Source organism: Perca fluviatilis, chromosome 19 (assembly GCF_010015445.1).
Source record: "Perca fluviatilis chromosome 19, GENO_Pfluv_1.0, whole genome shotgun sequence".
NCBI classification, from domain to species: Eukaryota; Metazoa; Chordata; class Actinopteri; order Perciformes; family Percidae; genus Perca; species Perca fluviatilis.
In genome coordinates this window covers 24,933,081-24,954,556 of record NC_053130.1, presented here as the reverse complement: position 1 = coordinate 24,954,556, position 21,476 = coordinate 24,933,081, and the positions used below count along the sequence as shown (strand labels likewise).

The window sequence follows — 21,476 nt, the reverse complement described above, 5'->3', positions numbered from 1 at the left end:
GGGACTCCGTCTGCTGCTGGTAGCTGAGGCAAACACGTCAGGTATTCTTTTCTTTCACCCTTTTTTGCATTTCCTTCAAACCCACAGCAAGAAATCCTTTTTTTTCAGAGGACCTTGATGATGTTCGTTTGGCAAATTGAGGAGGGGATCAGACAGGCAACTGTCTGCTGGTAGGGTCAGCAAGAACAAGAAACAGTCTGCGCTCAAACTCTCATACTGCCACACACACACACACACACACACACACACACACACACACACACACACACACACACACACACACACACACACACACACACACACACACACACACACACACACTTTTCTCAGTTCTCTCTCAGCTATAACATTCTCCAAAGAAAGTTACACACGGTCCTTCAAGTTAACACAGTACACAAACAACAACGATACAATATGGAGGTTGGGTTCTGAAAGGAAATCATTTAGCAACAGACCCTTTTGAATCACATATTGCACGCAAAGCAGCCAAAATCACCTGATAATATTAAATGAGGAGCCTATGTTAAATATTGAAGCCTGATTTGGAGGGACATGATCGATTTTGCATTCATTTTGATGCTCTTATTAACTTAACTTTTGACAAGTCCATGGCATTAATGTATATCTGAGCCTTCTTCATTATATAGAGAGCAGCACCTTGCGACTATAACGCCACCTAACGGTATTCACAAGTTGTTACAAGCTTCCACAGCCCACTCACCATATTGACCTAATATCATCACATCAACCATTTTCACTTTTGTATTTACTTTTGTTAAGTTGCATTTAAAAAAAATGGTTTCAATTGTATTAGCTTTAGCTTTTCTTTAAGAGTTTGAGCACACATTTTAGCATTCATAGGCTAAAAGGCTAAAACGAAAGTTGAGGGAATATTTAAATAGAATAAAGGTAAAACCAAACAATGATGTTGCTTCATAAATAGCCTATCATAAACAGTATGTTTGTGACGCTGGTTGTTTGTCTTAAAACAGTGGTTCCCTAAACGTAGGACATTACAACTTGTCAAGGTGTAACTAAAAACAGAATTGCTGCATAGCCTAATAATTGCTGGAAGGCAGTCATCATTAATGAACTGATATGACAAGTCAACATGTCTGTGACAGGAACGATAGTGTTATCCAGTAAGTTATATTCAGAAAGTAAACAACAAGCTCGTCAAGCAAACAAATCCATCAAATCAAAAATATGAAGAGACGGACGCTACCTGACTCGAGACTTCTCCAGCAATAGCAGCGTCTTATGTGTCTTTTGTGGCAGTTTAATTTGGCCTAACATTTTTTATTTGTACAACATAAATTAAAAAGAAAAATTCATGAAAATAAATGTAATGTTCTTCAAACAAATATCCACCTAAATGTTACCGGTTGAATAAAAAAACGAACAAGAGGTTGTGATTAACCTCGTTTTAAAATCATCCATGCTTACATAAACTCAATTGCCCATAATGCTTCAATGCATTCTGTTTCATCCGCGTCACAGCTTCTTCCTTCCGCTTCCTGTCTTCTCTCCAGCGCCAGCTGCGTGGTTTTGCGGCGTTAGCTAACCGAACATATATCCTCGTTGTTCTGAGCTTGTAATAATGACCACCACCATGCCATACCACGAGGAAGAAGAAGTCAGTACACATTTCTCTTCCAGATATTTGAATGCTTTCGTGATAATAACAATTACACGCTTGGTAGCGGTAGTCGCTAACGTTAGCTAGCTAGCTAGCTTGCTTAACTCCACCGACATAACAGTAACGTTGGCTTTCGATGAGGCAGCATGCTGCCTTGTTTCTGACGAGAAAGCAACCATAACATTTTCGTATGTGTAAAGTTATGTAGTTATGTGAGGTAGAGGATAGCGTTTGAGGTAAACTTAGCTAACTGTAATGATGTTATTAACTGTGCATCAGTAACAAATGCCTCACTGCTCTGTTTCTACAGTACGATCCGTACGCCTACACAAACGACCCTGACCTGCACACCGGTTAGTATACACAGAAATATGCATCTAAATGTATGATATCACCTTCCAGTGTGTTAGTGACTCCTCCTCACTCTCCCATCTCCTGGCAGGTGACCCTAAAGTAGACCTGGCCTATGAGAGGCAGTATGAGCAGCAGACCTACCACGTCATCCCAGAGGTGATCAAGAACTTCCTGCAGTATTTCCACAAAACCACCTCTGACTTAATCGACCAGAAGGTTTATGAGCTGCAGTCCAACCGTGTGTCCAGTGAAAGCATCGAGCAGAAGATCTATGAGATCCAGGACGTCTATGAGAACAGGTAAACGCGACTCTCTGTGAATAAACCTCTCCCCACGGTGGTGGGTGGTGGTGATGATGATGATGATGATGATGATGATGATGATGATGATGATGTTGTTGTTGTTGCAGCCTTTAACAGAGCCATTAAAGCTGTGTGTGTTTGTGGGTGATGAGTTTCTCACCTTTTCATATGTTGTTCCTGTTCAGCTGGAATAAGTTGACTGACCGTTTCTTCAAGAACTCTCCCTGGCCGGAGGCTGAGGCCATCGCATCACTCGTTGGCAACGGTGAGTTTATCATCTGTCCTGTTTTTGCCTTTGCGCAGACATCCCACTGTCATTTCTTTTAGGAAAAATTAAAATGTGATAAATGTATATTTGCCCAATAGCTTTCCACTGATGTTAGCTAATATTTATACATGTCATTGTACAAGCAGCCCAAAAGGTCATGTGGTTTTGTTGATTGGTTTACAGTTGGACAAGACAGACCTCTGTTATTCTTTTAAAAAGGTTTTACAATCTACTACAGTGGTAATGTTTCATGTCATTGTTTTCCTGTTATCTCATACAGATGCTGTGTTCCTCATCCTCTATAAGGAACTGTACTACAGACACATTTACGCTAAAGTCAGCGTGAGTAACCGCTTACTATAAACTTATCAATCCCCCTCTCGATTAATAAGCAACCTGCAAAATGTATGAAAACCTCTCCAGTATTTTGTTGTGAAATATTGTTTTCTTGATCATCAGGGGGGGCCAACTTTGGACCAGAGGTTTGAGTCGTACTACAATTACTGCAACCTCTTCAATTACATTCTCAGTAAGTTACCAGACTAGTCCTTACATTTTCCTGTCCCCTGTAGTTATCAGTGTCCAGTTATCAGTGTAAAGTAACTCCTAATGAAAGATGAGTGATATGAGAATGGTCGGTTGTGATTGTAAACAGATGCTGATGGCCCTGCTCCCTTGGAGCTGCCAAACCAGTGGCTCTGGGACATCATTGATGAGTTCATCTACCAGGTACAGTGCATTATGTTCTTTTTTTATTTATTTTTTTATTAAATGTATCCTCATTTCCATTACAAAAAGATAAATGTTAGTAAGAATCTGATAGAAAAAAAAAAGGTCAGGTCAAATAGTAGTTGCCAATCATTTCTAGGGTTGTATAAATCTACAAGTAGTACCAGATGGATTATATTAATCATGGCTTTCACATGTTTTTGTACAGTTATTTTTTAGTGCTTATTGAAATGGCTGTCAATAACGTCACAAATAAAGTAGGTAGTAGTAACAGTAACACCGATATGGGAATAACACTATTTTGTCTATAGTTCCAGTCCTTCAGTCAGTACCGCTGTAAGACGGCAAAGAAGTCAGAGGAGGAGATTGAATTCCTGAGGAACAACCCAAAGATCTGGAACGTCCACAGCGTCCTCAACGTTCTCCACTCCCTGGTGGACAAGAGCAACATTAACCGCCAGCTGGAGATCTACACCAGCGGAGGTAAAGAAGATACTTGACGAAATTTGTTTGTCGTCAACCTTTTTTTCCATAACTAACACGAGACAGTGACGAGATGGCATGACATCATTAACAGCTAACCGTGACCATATCAACATGCAATATCGTTGACAAAAAAAGACAAGACTAAAATAAAAAATAGAAACTGTATTTTCCTCACCTCTCTCTCTCTCTCTCTCTCTCTCTCTCTCTCTCTCTCTCTCACTGCCGTGGCGCTCAGTCCGTTTCTGTCCTTGTCTAAGTCCTCAGTTCTGATAGTTGTGCTACTATTATGCATAAACTTTGCAGTTTTACAAGACAAAATTAAAACATAGGCGACAAGATTAAGAGAAAATATCTGTACTAAAATGACTAAAACCATGAAGGATAAAAATGACTACAATGTGATTTAAAACTAATAAGCAAAGACTAAAAATAGCTGGGAGTAAAATATAGGTCCTCTTGAATTATTTAAATGAAAGCCCTTGGGACTTGTTAAAGTTACCAAAATAAGGTGCATTTACGTCTGTTTGTAGATTTATATTCTAGGGGTGGTACGGTTCACAAAACGCACGGTTCGGTTCGTATCACGGTTTTAGGGTCACGGTTTTCGGTTCTGTATGGTTCTTGTTATTTTTTTCTTTAATCTTTAACACAAGCTTTTCATTTATTTGGCAAAAAAATGTGTGTATCGCCATTTACCGGAACATATGTGCCCTTTTTAGCACATGAAGATTGAAATATTACAGAGTAAAACTTGCATTCATCAATCTAACAACTTCAGTGTAGCTCTTACAAAAATACAGGTGACGCGACCTGCAGCACTCCACACTCCACCGTTGAGGAGCGGTCGGCTCGCCGCCTCTCAAAATCTGACAAATCTTTTAAACTGACCTTTGTCGATCTGAAATGAAGACAGATTCAGCAACTGCATGGCCTATTTCTCGCTTAAAATCTTTCAGAAACACGTTTCGGTGAACTATTTTCGTAAAATATGAGATCGTATTCGCAACGAGACGCCATTAGAGTCTGTTTTGAAATTCGAGAGCAGCCAGCCCCACGTGACGCGTTCGTCCAATCATCTGCCATGTGTTGCGTTTGTCCCGCTCATCCCGCTCGTCATTTCCGGTGAGTGTTCTAACACAGGTGTTTTACTGTCTATGGTTGAAAGAGGGCACCATGGCAGTAAGTGGGTAGTGCACATTAGAAGGGTATTGACGAACCGCGCTACGCACACACGCTCCGAACCGAGACAAGCAAACCGTACAGTTTGGATGTTTTTTCATGAACCGTACCACGCCTGTTATATTCCAGTAAAACTGTAGTTTTAGTAGTTTGTTGCTTTTCTGGTGAGAAAGCAACCTCAACCTTTTTAAGTGTTACGAGGATGATACAGGGTGTTGTACGAGGCAGCAAACGTGTCATTTGTTGGTGTGTTGCAGGAGACCCAGAGAGTGTGGCCGGAGAATATGGGCGTCACTCCCTGTACAAGATGTTGGGTTACTTCAGCCTGGTGGGCCTTCTAAGGCTTCACTCTCTGCTTGGTGATTATTACCAGGCCATCAAAGTCCTGGAGAACATTGAGCTCAACAAGAAGGTAAGGCACCTGATGTAGAGAGGGACACGCTTGAGTACTACTCATGATGATACTACGGAGTATCCAAACCCTCTGTTTATTTCATGTTTTTTTTTTTTTTTTTTGTTTTAGAACTATATTAACTTGGTTTTATCTATTTTATTTCTGTCTTACAGAGTATGTATTCCCGTGTGCCCGAGTGCCAGATCACTACATATTACTATGTGGGGTTTGCCTACCTGATGATGAGGCGCTACCAGGATGCCATTCGAGTCTTTGCAAACATCCTGCTCTACATCCAGAGGACAAGAAACATGTTCCAGAGGTCGACGTATAAATATGAGATGGTCAGTCAGAAGCTTTAGCTATGGATTCTTGTGCCCATTCCAACGTTTTCCCCCCCGAAAAATTCTGACTGATACGTAATATGAATAACACACATCAGGCTTTTTCATTAATGGGTTCTTTAACATTCTCACTGTATTGTAGTTGGAACTGATGCCATAATACTAGTAACTGTTTTTTAGGTTAACAAACAAAATGAGCAGATGCACGGCCTGCTGGCCATCGCTCTCACCATGTACCCGATGCGCATCGATGAGAGCATCCACACCCAGCTGAGGGAGAAGTACGGAGACAAGATGCTGCGAATGCAGAAAGGGTAAGCAAGAAACTCTTCACACAACTGGATTTGAAGTTCAGTGTTTGTCTCACTGTCATTCTTTATTGCCTTTTATTCTATTTGTGTGTATTCCATTACTACCTAAAAGACCTTTTTTTTTCTTTTTTTTTCTCCATATTGGCCAGACAGTCCTTTTTTGATACTTACTGTTGGGTTATTAAACTGTAACATACAATGAACCCCATTGATCTCTTAGCTTGTGGGTCTGAGCACTGGGACAGTAATGGCTCCATTAAGTTAACTGTAGTTTTGGTATGTAGAACTGTGGCACCCATCAGCAACAATGTCTCAATTGACACAAATGTTCCCTTTTCCATCTCAGAGACCTGCAGGTGTTTGAGGAGCAGTTCAGCTTCGCCTGTCCCAAGTTCCTGTCCCCTGTGGTGCCAAACTATGACAACGTCCACCCCAACTACCACAAAGAGCCTTTCCAGCAGCAGCTGAAGGTCTTTGCTGAGGAGGTGCAGCAGCAGGCCCAGCTCTCCACCATTCGCAGGTAGAGCATACCGACTTTGAGTGTGTGGCAAGACAGACTAATCTCACGAAGTGGCGTACGTATGACACACCAATCCGTATGCCATTATTGGCGTGTTATCAAGACGCATACTTGCCTTTTAGCGTGTTTATCAACACCATTTGGCCTCCATTGACATACATTACCTTGCGATTGCGTGTGAATTGACGGCGTAGCGAGTACTATGAAAGGGTGAAAATCCGCATAGGGAAGTTGGTTGGGTCAAACGCAGGACTTTCACCCAGGAGAGCGGGGATCGTTTCCTTTGTGTCCCGCGTGTGATGTTTCCTTTCCATATTTGTTCTTTTCCTAAACCCAACCCGCGTGGCGTGTCACGTTTCCTAAACCCAACCGTAGCCTCGCGGCTTTAGAAAGTGGTGTGTATGTCTACGCTGTGACGGTGCAGACTGCCGTCCGCTGTTGACAACGTAGACCTGCACGTGGATAGCTCAAAATGCGTACAGATAACACGGCACTTGGCTTTAGGAAAGGGGCGCGTATGTCTACGCGAAGTCATGATGTCACGCTGGGCAAGATAATCTTAATAACAGTACACCACTTTTGTGATTTTTGAAGCGTAAATGCAATCGCCTGAAGTAAAAAGCTAACATTATATAAACAAAATACACCACAGTCACATGACTTCAACATCACCACCACTAGCCAACTGGTTGTACGGCAGGATGACCTCTGGAGTCTATTTTATCCACTTGCTGGTAACCGCTTTTTTTAAGATGCATAAAAGTTTCAAATTGCCGAGTGGGGTATTCACTGACGTATTTTATGTAGGGCTGTCAAAAGATAAATATTTTTTAAGCGCGAATAATCGCTGAATTTCTATAGTTAATAGCGATTAATCACATGTTTTGTCACATGATTAAAACTATTAAACTATTATTTAGCATTTCAGAACTGTTTTTAAGTACATATAAACAATGGAAAGCAATTCTTACCAGTGTATCTTGATTGGGAATCAAATGAATGCAAAGAAAGTTACTTTATGAACTTTACTTTAAGATTTATATTCGTTTATTATTTACTGTAAACAAAAGAAGGGTACTAAACAACAGTCAGCAACTTGTTTATTGTTAAGGCCATGGTCAAAATTAAAGATTTAATAGTAATGTAATAACTATAACAATTTATTTCACCAGTAAATTGCTGTTCAACGACAAAAACGACTATTACTACTATACAATTACTGTGAATGCACCACGAGGCTACCTGTTTTAAGTGAACGCACCGTCTGTGTTGTTTTAATTCCGACAATGGCTGCGCTGCTAAGCAGACTGTTACGTCCCGCTGTTGGAATCCTCTACAGTGAAATCCAGTCACACTTTACACTGTTTAACGTTAGCTGTCAGCATTTTAACCATGTTTAATCCAGCTGCTAGCTAAAGGTAGGCTAACGTTACCTGCAGTCAGGTGTAATGTAAAGTCGGGCACCGAAATTTTCGTTCTTATTCGGTCTTGTTACTACCGTTTAGGTTGGCACGTTTCGGTACCCAACCCTACTTACCAGAGTCCATATAGTGTGCAGTAACTTCTAAATAATTTTGATTACTCACTGACCAGTGATCACCGGTTGATGAGACGGCGTTTGCACTTTGGTTTCAACAACCAAAATAGTGCTTTCCCTGAGCCCACTAGCATCAACCTGAGTCACGTTAACTGGACTATGCTTAGCTCGTAGGTGGTAGCTCAAGCTTGACGTGCTTCAGTGATATTTTATTATGGCTTTTGACTTGTCTAATGAGCCTTTTTGGGAGTTTTGCCATTCAGAATTGTATTGCTGCTGCATTTCTCCATCATGCCTGCAGCAGTAGGATGTGTTAGGAGGAAGTAGGACAGCTTGATGATAAGTAAAGGGTCAAAATAGTAGCCTGTTAGGCACGACGTGAAGCAAAAAGAAATTAATAAATGGCAGCATGCGATTAATGAATTTAAATAATAATAAAAATGAATGCGTTATGCTCGGCCCTTAATCGCAACGTGTTAATGCTAACAGCCCTAATTTCACGTCGTGGAACAAAACGTTAAAATCTCTTAAGCTTGTGTTAACCACATACCGTATTTCAGGCATATTACCCAAACCCATTCAAACAAAAAAACAGACTTCGAGACGAAGGAACCGTTGCCACCACTGAGGTGCCCTTGAGCAAGGATTGCCTCACCCGTGTCTGGTTTCGTGTATGCATGAGCACAAAATGGGGACCCCACTTATCAGAAAACGCAGCTCCATAGGGCTATTGGAGGTCTAAAACTCCAAAGAGAGCCTTCAATGTACCGATATTAGTGGTACCCAGACAAAGAAATTTTGGTGCAGGAAATGTATTGAATTATTCTCCAAACTTTGACCGGTCATCTAAGTCCCAACGTGTCCTTGCAGCTTCCTGAAGCTGTACACCACCATGCCAGTAGCCAAGCTTGCAGGGTTCCTGGACATGACTGAGCAGGAGTTCCGCATTCAGCTGCTTGTCTTTAAACACAAGATGAAGAACCTGGTGTGGACCAGCGGCGTCTCAGCTCTGGACGGAGAGTTCCAGTCTGCTTCTGAGGTCGACTTTTACATTGACAAGGTGTGTTAAAGTCTGTTCAATAAAAGTGATGCCCTTTGACTTTTCTACATCGTCACGTACAATCTAAATAAGTGTGTCACAGGGGCGCATGAACCATGGGGACAGCCTCTGCCAAAAACGCTGTTGGTTTGGTTAAAATGATGTTCTGGTCCATATTGATTTGCATGTACACAAGCCCCCTGAAATACTGTACCTAAAACAGTGAGAAACTTATGGGGGGATATTGTTCACTGTGGCACAGTTTTAAGTAGCTCGGTATGTTTAATGAGCTTTGTCTTTGCACCATTTCCACAGGACATGATCCACATCGCAGACACCAAAGTTGCCCGTCGGTACGGAGACTTTTTCATCAGACAGATCCACAAGTTTGAGGAGGTCAGTAGTGATCCATCATGCTTCTGGCAAGGAATGGAAATATACAGAATTATGAAGCTGCTGTTTATTTTAAGGCATCAGAAGAAAGTTTGTTTGTCAAAATAATTTTAATTGTTAGTTAAAATTTGTATTGTCACCAGTATAAATATATCTCCCTAACATTCTGTAACACTAGCTTTTCCAGTGACTGAATACACAGCTAGCCTTTTCCTTAACATAGGACTTTCAGTTATATCTTGTCATAAACTGACAAGAAAAATCCCTCCATCTTCCTACAGTTGAATAAGACCCTGAAGAAGATGCCAGCTACTGGCACCACTGTGGCATCAGGGACTGCCACAACCCGAGGAGTTTGACCTGTGAAGAAGACATCAGGGACAGAGTCCTTTCAACAACTATTATTGATGGCAACTTTTCTATATAACCTGGCAACAATAAACTGGTTTAGTGTGCTAAACTCTTGATTATTTTTGTTACCTGTGAAGTGTTTACCCTTGACAACCACTAGATGACAGTATTTACCAATCTGTAACATTGCCTCAAATGTTGAGTTAAAAAAAACTGAAAATACATATGTAGTTAAGGGGACAATACCTACGTTATTATTGGAGGCTTGTCCCACTGACTAAGGTCAAAGACTGTTGCATATTTCTTTTATTTTCACAGATCATCCAACATTTCCCAACACAGATCTCAGGACTGGGGACAACAATGACAAAGAAATAAATTACAAAATGGGAATATATATAAAAAAAAAAGAATCTTAAAAACACACCACTCATCAGAAAGGGAAAGAGAACGACATGTCACCATAGCACAATATACACATACTCCAAACATCCAAAATTATTCCCTACCTATTTTGGTAAGACAGCATTTTTCTTCAAAAATATGGTAATTCCATCACATTTTCTATAAAATAAAAAAATAAAGCAAAGGTTGCTCATTTTGAGCATTACTCTTTTAATCCCTCAGGTGGCAGTGTAAAGTGTCTGTGGGCACAATGCCATCTTTATGTCTATAGAAAATGGATAATTCATACTTTTTTAAAATTTCACCTATAAGTCCTTACCAAGGTTTTCTTTAACTGCCTTTAATATCAAATTTTTATTTTTCAAAGTTTTTTGAGAATCTTTCAGTTATTAGTAAAGAGTCTCTTTGTACATGACTGACTCATTCCACGCTAAAGATGAAGAGCTGGACCAGGGTCTGAATGTTCACTGCTGTCCTGCAGACCGGAGTGTTTTGTCTTTTTGCCATTGATCCAAAAAAGCACTTTTATCAAACTACTGCAGTACTTTAACAATTGCACAATGGCAAAGGCCCCTCTTGATCTTGGTGTCAAGGGAAAATGCCGCTCTATGAGCATCACTGGGGAAATCATTTGAAGTGCTCATGTCGGCATTAAATGTCCATTTATAATTTCCCAACAACAAAATGTATCTAATATGTGAAAGAGACGAGTCTTACTGCCCTACCCTCACTCCTTCAACACTGATTGCATCATCTTGCAAAAAGAAAAAAATATCAGAGCATGAAAACAGAAAATTGCATCGTTTTCTCAATGCCCCATTGATGGCCATTCGCTGGTCTGAGTGTGTGTAGCCTTGTTTTTTTTTTTTGAGTGTGTGTGTTTGTGTGAGTGTATGCAGTCCAGGTATGACTTTGAAAAGGCTTAGTGAGAATGAGCCACCTTTTGACGATTAAAGGTCATGGTTCAACAAGCTTCTCCCACAGGGAGGCTTAGTCTCTCTTCTCCAATCAGCTCTTTGGATGAAATTCGATGACACCAGCTGGTTTTGTCTCGCTGAAGAAAAGTGCCTTGCTTATGATTTTCCATTTCCTAAAAGGTCATTTGAATGAACCTTCTCTTGAAGCACCTAACTTGGGGCCACCTTCAACATAAAACCAACCCAGTGCTGAGTAAGTCCTCTTGCAGACTGATGCACTGAGGTTGGCTGATGAGGTTCCCTAGACTACACACACTCCTCCAGTCAGGGTGCTGGTGTGGAGACAAGGACACACACGAGTCATGGTTGCGCTCAGACCAGCGAGGCCTCGGCTAGTCATAACTCTGTAATCTCCAGGGGACTCCCCGACAGGGTGTCCCCGTCCTTGTGACGGTGCATCGGGGTGGACTTGGCCGACTCTGTGCGGGCGTTGCGCTCAGAATAAAGCCCTCCGTCGGCGTTCAGTGCCTCCAGAGAACGCGCCAGGGCCCGCTGGTCATCCTCTGGCAGGCTGTTGAGGTCAGAGGTCAGGAGGGTACCTGTGCTGCCGTGGACCACGTGCACACCTTCGGGGCCCTTCAACTCAACTGGAAGCTTGTGCTTGAAGCGCAGTGTGCCGCGGCCTCCACCCATGCCCAGACACTCGTCCTCATCATCGTCCAGATCACTCTGGATCAGCTGTTGAAGCAGGAGAGGAGAGGGAGAGAATAAACCTACTGATTGATATTGTTTATGCATCATGTTGACAACAGCAATGCAGCTTTGGAAGGAGAGAAATCAGTAGATTACTGACAGAGAAATCAGTAGATTACTGACAGAGGAATCAGTAGATTACTTGCAGTAACAACTTGGAAGTGTAGAGAGACAATAGAACAGCAGAGAAGAACCCATTTCATACCAGACCTGGGTTAAATAATTGCAAATAATTTGGAAATTCTGCCGGATGTCCCTCATTTAGGCCGCATATCCGTTACCCAGGGTTCTCTTTGTGTTGACATTTTAAACTCCGGTGGATTTCTGAGGACTATGGTTAACTGCTCCTCAGATCTCTGCAGGGTAAATCCAGACAGCTAGCTAGACTATCTGTCCAATCTGAGTTTTCTGGTGCACGACTAAAACTACTTTTGAACGTACAGGTTCCACCAAAACCTTCCCGAGACTATCTTGCAGAGGCGTCGTTGCTCCGTACGGCGCTCAACGCTGCCCAAGAAGATTGTGATTGGTTCAAAGAAATGCCAATAAACCAGAGCATGTTTTTCTCCCATCCCGGAATGCCGCGTGGACTCGCCAGACCCTCCTCTGCAGCGGTGTGGAGGAAGGTCTGGCAAAGCGAGACTAGTGCAGTCTTAATGCTCCATTTCCAGTGATTGTCTAAACGTTCCGGCCATTTCTGTGGTAAACTCCACCCTCTGCTGAACCTTTTGAAAAGTAAGTGCAAACTCTACTCGACCCAAAGTCTGGATCAAGGTAGCAGAGATAGCAGAAGTAGTGAGTAGGTGCAAAGTCAGAGCAGCAAACTTCAGAATGGGAAATCAGGAGAAATGTGAGATCACTCTCCGACAGTGTCAGACAGGAAGAGTACAGCAGCAGGTGCAGATAGAGCGTCAGTTTGTCCTAGCCCACCTCAGTGACTGATGAGTGATCTCCCTGGCTGGTGGATACCGTGACGAGTCGTGCTGCAAAGAGTGTTTTCAGCCTCAGGTAGTCGTCCAGGACCACATTGAGCAGGGAACCCTGACAGGACGGCAGTTAGGATCAAACAGTAACACCATCCACCTCACACATCATCACTCTGACAGTAATCATACATGAGAATCCACAGCAGGACTGTCCTGCCCCTTATCTAAACAGCCATCATCGAGTCCTTGGGGTCTCTCTCTTCGTTTTTTCCTCAGGACATACTGGAGGTTGTAGGTCCTGTCCTCTGACCCAATGCATTTTGGGAAGGATGGAAGGAGAGCGTTTTGGATGTGGACCTGTTCATGTGTGTCTCTGACATACAGGTTTCTTACCTTTATAGGCCCTTCCCTCATGATCTGGCCCAGTTTAGCAATGTTGTCGTACTCCTGAATGGCTGCCCTCAAGTAATGATCGTCCTCAGGCTTCGCTTGAGGCTCTCGACCGAATGTTCCCTGTGGGGATGACAGACAGACACACACACACACACACACACACTTAAAAATAGTCAGCTGTGAAATGGGGTTAAGTCGGAGGACAATGCCTTGGTAAAAGACACAAACTGAGAACGATCACTTTACTCTCTTAAACAGAATCTATTAAGCTCCTCAGGGTATTGCTGTCAAATATAAATGAACTCAGATTAATGTTGGTACTGACATGAGTGCGTGCAGGGCTGTTCCACAGGTCAGTTATCTCACTCAGGTTCTCCGGCAGGTCGTCCTCGTGGTCAGCCTGAGCAGCCAGCTCCAGGTTGCGACAGAACGGGTCCAGCCACACTGGATTGGCCCTGCAGAGGCAAAGCATTAAACACACATCATCTCGTGGCCGCGTTGGATCAGTGGGTAGAGCAGGCGCACATATATTTAGAGGTTTATGTCTCGACGCAGAGGTCCAGGGTTTGACTCCGACCTTTGATGATTTCCTGCATGTCTCCCCCCCCCCCCTTTCTCACCTGTCCTGTCCATTAAAGGCAGAAAAGCCCAAAAGGCGAGCTACAAAAATAACTTTTTTGTTGTTGTTTTATTAGACTAGTCTTATGGTAAATTATCAGCCTTATCTGGTAAAGTTGAATTACATTTTTGGATGTTAGGTTACTTAAAAGAAAAGTGTGACACTTTGGGAAACATGCTTATTCGCTTTCTTGCTGAGATTTAGCTGAGAAGATTGATACCACTCTCAAGTCAGTATGCTAAATATGGCTGGGCTTAGCATAAGGAATGTAAACGGGGGGAAAGCTAGCCTGGCATTGGACCCCCAAAGCTCACTAAATAACACATTATATCTCGTTTGATTAATCCTTACAAAAACCAAAATGTAAAAACGACCCATTGGGGTTTTATTGGGAGTTACGATAGCGAAGTGTTTCTTGGCTGAGTGTACTGCCTTCCTGGAGCTGCCAAAATGTCAAATAAATTGTTTAACATATATTAAACAACTATTTTTTTAAGTTCCTGAAGTCAATGAAAAGCTTGTCCTTGATCTTAAGAAGTAATAACTCCTAACTAATGAAAAAATACTTTTTTTTAAATAAACACTATAGTTAATAATAATAATACATTTAATTTGTAATGCACTTTATATTTAAGCAAATCTCAAAGTGCTACATGATAGTGCTAAAAATTATAAAAACACAGTTGCGTAGTAAGAGCACAAAGTGATATTTTGTGTCCACTGCTTTTAAAGAAATATGTGACAAAGAGATGTGAAATAAATGTTCTCACCCCTCAAAAGAGTACTTGTTAGTGTTGGGCATGTCCAGGATATCCATTAGACCCTGGTTCCCTGGATGGTAGAGGACAGATCATTTTAAGAAAAACAGGCTCGCTGCAGTAAACTGACATGTTGTACTCTACATTAACAGATGGTAAAAGCCAAAAAAGCCACATCCTGAAGGTAACAGCTGGTGGGACCGTCCCCCCAACGAAGCTGCTTCTCACCTGTTGATCCTGCAACGATAGCTTTCAGCTTCCTCTGGTGTCTGCAACACAGCAAGAGATAAACATGTTGATGTCGCTAATCAGACTAACGGCATAAAAAACATGGCCCATGACCGAGCGGATTTCAAATGACTCAGCACACTCAAGATTCAAAATAAATATACGTCAATACAAAAATCGCTGAAGGGTTCTTACACTCTGCGATAATGCCAGTTCATTGTGATAAACAAGATTCCTGCCAAGCACAGCAGCACAGCCAGGATGATGACGACTAGCTATGAAAGAGGAAAAAGAAAGAAAGTAAGTTTAAATGCACCAAAACACAAAACATCTGCAGCAGCCTGTGGGTTTCTGGGGGCCCTGGCCTCGCAGACCTGTAGTGTGGTGATGTCATCGGGCAGTTTGTCACTGACAGCAGGCTGAACGTCCACAATGTTGTATTTCCTGAACAGGTTCCTCAGCTGCTCCTTGTTCTCGTCTATCATCTGAATTACCCTGCAAAACATCCAAACACCAGGACACAGGTAAAGCCGCGTCACAACCCAACCTAGGATCCGTAGAGCTTACGTGCGGGAGGTTTCCGTACTACTCATACAGCATGTGGAAGACGGAGTTACGCATTGGGAGTGAAATATGTATTTTATTCAGGAAGGTTTACCTTACAACATCTAGGATGGTGTTGGTCTGATTGTTAACAACATGGATGAGCATGTCTGTCTGAGCATAACTGACCCGGCCCTTCTTGTCCACATGGAACTTCATAAAAGGAGAGTGAGAGAAATATGTCAAATATGTATACAACACAAAGAAATGACATACTAAAGGCACATAAAAAACACATTACCTGTATGTCATCTAAGTTGACAATGGCTCCAGTAATGTTGGACAGCAGGTTGATGAAAGCTTCCTGGTTTTCGCGGACAAAGTCAGGGATCTCATTGAAGACTATTTTGACCCTCTGGTCATCTCGGAGAATATAGATGTTGACGTTGGTGGTTGTACTGTGCCCAGCTAAATCGCATGCCAAAATCTCGAGCTGGAAGTATCCTGGATTGAAGGCCGTGAAGAGGTCATATGTTCGGATGATACCATCTGTCAAACCTGTGGAAATCATTGAGAAAATGTGTTTTTTTTTTTAATTCATTTGACTCAATGGCAAAACAAGCTCCCCAAGTTTAACATGTAAGTGTAACATAAGGGACTGTATTGCATTCTATGCAATGTATCATGCTGTACATTCTTTCATATCACTGGCCAGATGTTTAGTCCAATTAAAACCTCTAGGAGAGATGTGACAGTAGGCACTGGAATAAAAAGCATTCCCTCTCTGGGAGAACTGGATCATTATGCACAACAAGAGGAGGAGAACTGGCTGCAGGAAGCAAATACACGTCCACAGAAAGTGTGAAACTTAAGTCATATTGTAAGGGAGCCCTTTCTTTGTTAAACCAATTTTGTGGAATCCTTTTAAATTTTTTTTGCATTTAAAGCTTTAGTGCGTAACTTTTTGATATTAATGAACGTCCATTACATTCAAGCCATTGCCAAATGAGTTACTACAAAGCTAATCAAGACTATCAGCTCCACACAACTCTCTCTAGATTTCTCAGTATGACTGTGTTCAGAAGATTGTGGCGTCCGGTGACTTTCCCACACAGAAACTCAAGCGAAGATAATTATCTCTTCTGAAGAGTCCATCATGGTTTTTTTAATACTCCATGTCCTCCTTGGCTAATAGCCAAAGCCTGATATATCTCAGCCCTTTGTGTCATAGAGCTCCACTGTTGTAAAAAAATAAAAATAAATAAATGTAAAAAAGTAGTGCGACAGTATTAATTTTTTTGTTTATCTTGGGCCTTTCATTGGATTTGGTGTCTATAACAAAATGTTGCCTTCATGTTCCCAAAAAAACTTCTTGCAAGATTAATTCAAGACCCTGTTGTAAGAGGTACAAATCCAACATTACACACAACACATAGATCTGGGCAGTATGAGGAACTTAAAGGTCCCATATTTTGCTCATTTTCAGGTTAATTCTTGTATTTTGGGTTTCTACTAGAGCAGGATTACATGCTTTAATGTAAAAAAACAAACAAAAAAAAACGTTATTTTTCTCATCCTGTCTGTCTGAATATACCTGTATTTACCCTCTGTCTAAGACACTCTGTTTAAGCCCCCTTCCCGAAAGTCTGCTCTGATTGGTCAGCGTTTCCAGGTCTTCAGCATCTGCACTCTCTGAGTCTCAGCACCGTCACTGCAGCCAGGGAATGACATTCTACCTATACAGTATAGTTGTGACATACAGAAGTCCTGCCGGCTCGTTTAAAGGCACAGTTTGTGTGCATTTCTCTGTGGATTCAGCGTTTTAATACCTGCTTTATAATAACCAAATACATGGAAATCTCACTTTTACAATATGGGACTTTAACACGTCTCTACATTGTGGGTCAATGTTTAAAACCGCTTGAATATTGTCCATGAGGAAGCTCACCGATGGTGAAGATGCTGCCAACGTCCTCACTGCCGTTGCTCTGTGACTGGAAGTAGCGGATTGTAACAATATGGTATTGAACCAAGCTGTTGTTGCCGATGTCATTATCTATAGCAATGACCTTGATCAGATCGGAGCCCACTTTGGCATTTGCTGCAACTCCTGAAACAACGACGCAAAGAGGGAAATTATAGTGGTTTAACACAGACCAGCTTACACATACAAGAACGCAGATTACCTGCAGTGTATTCCGCCTTAGTGAAGCGTGGTGTCTGGTCATTGATGTCTTCCAGTTCAATGCGGACTTCCAGCAGGCTGGGGTCAAGAGCAGGGTCCAGGGCTTTGGCCCGTGCTGCCCTCTGACCCCTGGGCGGAGTCCAGCTCCTGTTGCTGGAAGCCTTGATGATGATGGAGTAGAACGGGATCTCCTCCCGGTCCAGATCCTTAAGCAACTTCAGGTCTCCATCTAGACTCAAGCCAAAGTTTCCATCACTGTTTCCTGCTGCAGGAAGAGATGGAAAGGATTTGTGTTTAAAATGGAAAAGAAGAATGGCTCTATACAGATGTCCTCATTATTCCTGGGCTTTTGAAACAAGAGGGCTTTCATCTGACCATACAATGGATACAAGAGCTTCCAGACATGGATCTAAATAAGGAGGAACTCCTTATCCTCTACTCTTAATCTCCAGGGTCTTACTTTGGGTGGGTTAATATGAATAATTTCATTCATGGGGAAAAGCTTTGCATTACATTTTTTACATGAAAAATAAAATCAAACATGTTGCTTTGTCTGTAGGTCACCGTATTACCTGCAATAAAATAGTAGACAATGGCATTGGAGCCCTCATCTGCGTCCACAGCTCTGGTTACATTCCCAACCACAGTACCTGGAGGGGAGTGCTCAGGCACTGTCAGCTTCTGATAAGGCAAGCTGCCACGCTGAGGTGTGCACAAACACACAGACACACACCCACCAAGGGAAAATGTCACAAACAGTTAAATTGCAGCTCTTGTATATGTACAGATAACCACATTAGGACGTTTACAGAGAAGTTCACACTCACCGGTGGTTTAAGGAAGACGGGTTCATTGTCGTCAATGTCCAACAGCGCCACCTGCAGAGGCTGTGTCGTCTCGTAAGGCACTGGCTGGCCCATGTCGCGGGCCAAAATGATAAGCTGAGAGAGTGGTGTGCACTCAGTTAGAGCCATACATACCTACACACTTAAGTACATTAACTGCACACACAAAGTTAACTCACGCTGTGGAGGGCCTGCTTTTCTCTGTCCAGTTTCACAGTAGTTGTGATGACTCCAGACATGGCGTCGATACGGAAGTTTTCCCAGTCTCTGTTACCTGCGCCAGTCTGCAGGAAGCCATAGCGTACTTCTCCATTCACCCCTTCGTCAGAGTCTGTTGCATGCACCTCGTAAACCGGCAGGCCTGGGGGCTGCTCCTACATGGAGGGGAAAGACTGTCAGTATGTCCTTGTATCTTAAAGGTTGACTGTAACATAAAGGTTTGCAGATGGTTTCTAGAACTTAAGTCAAAATCTGGACCTTTTGCCCTGCAGACATTTGGACATCTCACAGCAGAAAAAGCATAGGTGTAATTAGTAACGTTAAGCCAGGAAAAGGCCACCTGGGGGCAACGGAAACAAATAGCAGTTTGGTGCTAAACCAAACTACTGTGTAACTCGAACACAAGAACTTAGGTTCTTTTTTATGTTTTTGTTGGTAGACCTATTCATCCAATATGCCATATTGGTATTCACCCCCATACTGACCTTATGAAGCTCGGCCAGATGTGACTAATCCACATTAAATACAATTACATCGTCATTGTCCTTATAAAATGTGCTGTTTCTGGTAAAGGTTTCAACTAATCACAGTGAGCCACTGCCTCATTTACTTAGCACCATAGCGCTCCTTGGTGTTACGTTTGTTGCAATAAGTCCTACATAGTGAGGCAGATTCACACACATCTTCAACCCAGCAGCATAGAAGATAACCACAGTTTCAAGATGGGCAACCAAGATTAGTGTCACCAATTCAGCACGCAACCAAATGTGTCCCCTTCTGTTCCTGAGTAATGGTGTTGATTAATGCCCAGAAAAGTGTTTTTGCAGAACATTATGACAGTGAAGTTGACCTGTGGGATATAAAATGTCATCACTTTATCATTTTATCCTATTAGACATTTGGGTGAAATGTTGGCATAATTAGCATAGGAATTTGAGTTATGGCCAAAAATGTGTTTTGTGAGGTCACAGTGACCTTGACCTTTGAACTCCAAAATGTAGTTCATCCTTGGGAGTGGACGTCCAAGTGGACGTCTGTGGCAAATATGAGAAAATTCTCTCCATGGGGTCCTAAGATATTGGATTCACAAGAATGAGATGTAGGCATGTACGGACAATTTGAAAACATATTGCCTAATGGAGGCATAAAAATGCTATAATCACACAAAGAGAAGACAACGACATGCGGGACACGTGAATGCAGATACCTCTGAGATATGAATGATGGTTCCATTGGCGGGCCTGACAAACACTGGTCTGTTGTCATTGACGTCTATGACTGTAATTATCAGGTCTGCAGTGCCCCACAGGGGAGGACGCCCCTGGTCCGTAGCCACAACTGTCAGGTTGAAACGTTCAGAAGACTGGAGCAGACGGCGAGAACGTACCAGCCCCGTGTTTGGATCCAGGGAGAACGCATCTAAAAAGACCGAGAAAGATCAGAGTCTAACTATGGATATGAATGTTGAACCATACACTGCCCCACACATGCCCTTTCAAAGTCTGAGCAACATTCTTACCACTAACTTAATATGTAATAAATGAGAACGACAACAGGGTTTATTGGAGTGCTTAATGTTGAATTCTATTGTAATAAAGTGGATAATTATATTTTCAAAGACCAGTTCATTCAGAATATTCAGTTAGGTGACCCTAATGAGGCTTATATTAGTATATTCCTACCTGAATGGGCTCCCAGCATGCTGTAAAGTACCGCTCCATTTTCTCCTTCATCTAGGTCAGTAGCCTTTACTGTGATAATAGACGTTCCACTGGGCTCATTCTCAAACACGCTGGTGTTGAACACTCGCTCCGTAAAGCGCGGACGATAATCGTTGACATCGAGAACTGTCACCAGGACCTGGACGTGCATCGACAGGCAGATGAAGTTTCAAACTGAATATTCCTGACACAAGGTTACATTCTAGAAAAGCTCACGTAGAACCCGACCAGTACATCGGCATGTTTCAGCTTATCACATATTGCCAACAGTGTATATGTCCTCCACTAAGAAACAGAAATGCAAAAGATATGTGTGAGGTAATTTAGACAACTTTATTTTTCCTGCTCAGTACATATCTTGGTTGCAATAACCAAATAACCCAATTTAAGGATTCCTTAACTTCAAGGTTTGTTTATGTTGTGTGTCACGTTGTGCTATGTTCAAAAATCGTCTGACATTTACTCATTGATATAAGTACTGTATCTGTCGCTAAAGGTCAGTATCGTTGGGCCCTAATTCATGTTTATTTGCATTTTCACATCCTGATTAAGTATTTGCTCAAATAAATCAGCAGAATATGATTTTACTTCAGCAACACAATTTACAGATGACAGAAATTTAAACCATGTGGCTAAAGGTTTTCATAGACGTAAAGTGCCATGTTCATGTGTCATAGTCATGCTTCTCATTTAGTGGATGTGAAACTGTAGATGGCGTTTGGTGTAGATTATTATTGAGATACATATTCAAACCCTCATTCACAAGATGTCCTCGTGTTATCACAGCCAGTGGTCTCTACCTGGACAGAGTTTTCTCGTCTGTTGTTGGAGCTGCCGCCAGGGTTGTCCCGGGCAACAGCGGTTAAAGTGTAGTGATCCTTTGTCTCTCTGTCCAGAGGAGAAAGGATGTAGATCTCTCCCTGACACGGGGGAGAGGGAATGATTAGGAAGGAAGTACAAGCTGGCTGGGCGTGGTGGTTGAATCAAGACATTTATTTGAGTGTGTGACAGAAATGGAGCATAGAGGTCAAATATGTAGACTGTCTTCATCTTTAGCATGCTTTGTTTAAACTTTCATTTCCAGGCAGGATGACGGTCAATGTCGACACCCAGCTCTG

General features: G+C 42.2%; 2 protein-coding genes across 5 annotated transcripts in view; one reads left to right on the top strand and one right to left on the bottom strand.

Moving 5' to 3' along the window:
* Positions 1–1,495: 1,495 nt before the first annotated feature.
* On the top strand, positions 1,496–9,960 carry LOC120547609 (eukaryotic translation initiation factor 3, subunit 6 interacting protein). 2 transcript variants are annotated; one of them, XM_039783123.1, is made up of 15 exons: positions 1,496–1,636; positions 1,950–1,992; positions 2,082–2,292; positions 2,481–2,560; positions 2,844–2,905; positions 3,023–3,092; positions 3,219–3,292; positions 3,604–3,775; positions 5,215–5,369; positions 5,525–5,695; positions 5,876–6,009; positions 6,353–6,526; positions 8,934–9,123; positions 9,418–9,498; positions 9,777–9,960. In XM_039783123.1, exons 1-15 carry the CDS (start codon positions 1,601–1,603, stop codon positions 9,852–9,854), a joined length of 1,731 nt encoding a protein of 576 aa, XP_039639057.1. In that variant the 5' UTR covers positions 1,496–1,600; the 3' UTR covers positions 9,855–9,960. The 2 variants fall into 2 exon arrangements, with proteins under 2 accessions (XP_039639057.1, XP_039639058.1); XM_039783124.1 differs by lacking the exons at positions 1,496–1,636; positions 1,950–1,992; positions 2,481–2,560 and having other exon boundaries at positions 2,214–2,292.
* A 177-nt stretch (positions 9,961–10,137) lies between these two features.
* Positions 10,138–21,476, bottom strand: part of cdh23 (cadherin-related 23) — a 77,160-nt gene continuing 65,821 nt past the window's right edge. For 2 of the 3 annotated variants that reach the window (XM_039783120.1, XM_039783122.1), the window contains 18 exons: positions 21,159–21,278; positions 20,320–20,497; positions 19,845–20,056; positions 18,598–18,792; positions 18,401–18,514; positions 18,146–18,275; positions 17,575–17,838; positions 17,337–17,498; positions 15,690–15,946; positions 15,504–15,601; positions 15,220–15,340; positions 15,041–15,120; positions 14,846–14,886; positions 14,630–14,690; positions 13,566–13,695; positions 13,241–13,360; positions 12,852–12,962; positions 10,138–11,906 (listed from right to left, as the gene is read on the bottom strand). In XM_039783120.1, the coding sequence (XP_039639054.1) occupies positions 11,565–11,906; positions 12,852–12,962; positions 13,241–13,360; positions 13,566–13,695; positions 14,630–14,690; positions 14,846–14,886; positions 15,041–15,120; positions 15,220–15,340; positions 15,504–15,601; positions 15,690–15,946; positions 17,337–17,498; positions 17,575–17,838; positions 18,146–18,275; positions 18,401–18,514; positions 18,598–18,792; positions 19,845–20,056; positions 20,320–20,497; positions 21,159–21,278 (2,736 nt within the window). In that variant the 3' untranslated portion in view covers positions 10,138–11,564. The remainder of the gene's footprint in view (positions 11,907–12,851; positions 12,963–13,240; positions 13,361–13,565; positions 13,696–14,629; positions 14,691–14,845; positions 14,887–15,040; positions 15,121–15,219; positions 15,341–15,503; positions 15,602–15,689; positions 15,947–17,336; positions 17,499–17,574; positions 17,839–18,145; positions 18,276–18,400; positions 18,515–18,597; positions 18,793–19,844; positions 20,057–20,319; positions 20,498–21,158; positions 21,279–21,476) is intronic. The other variant, XM_039783121.1, reaches the window with a different exon arrangement.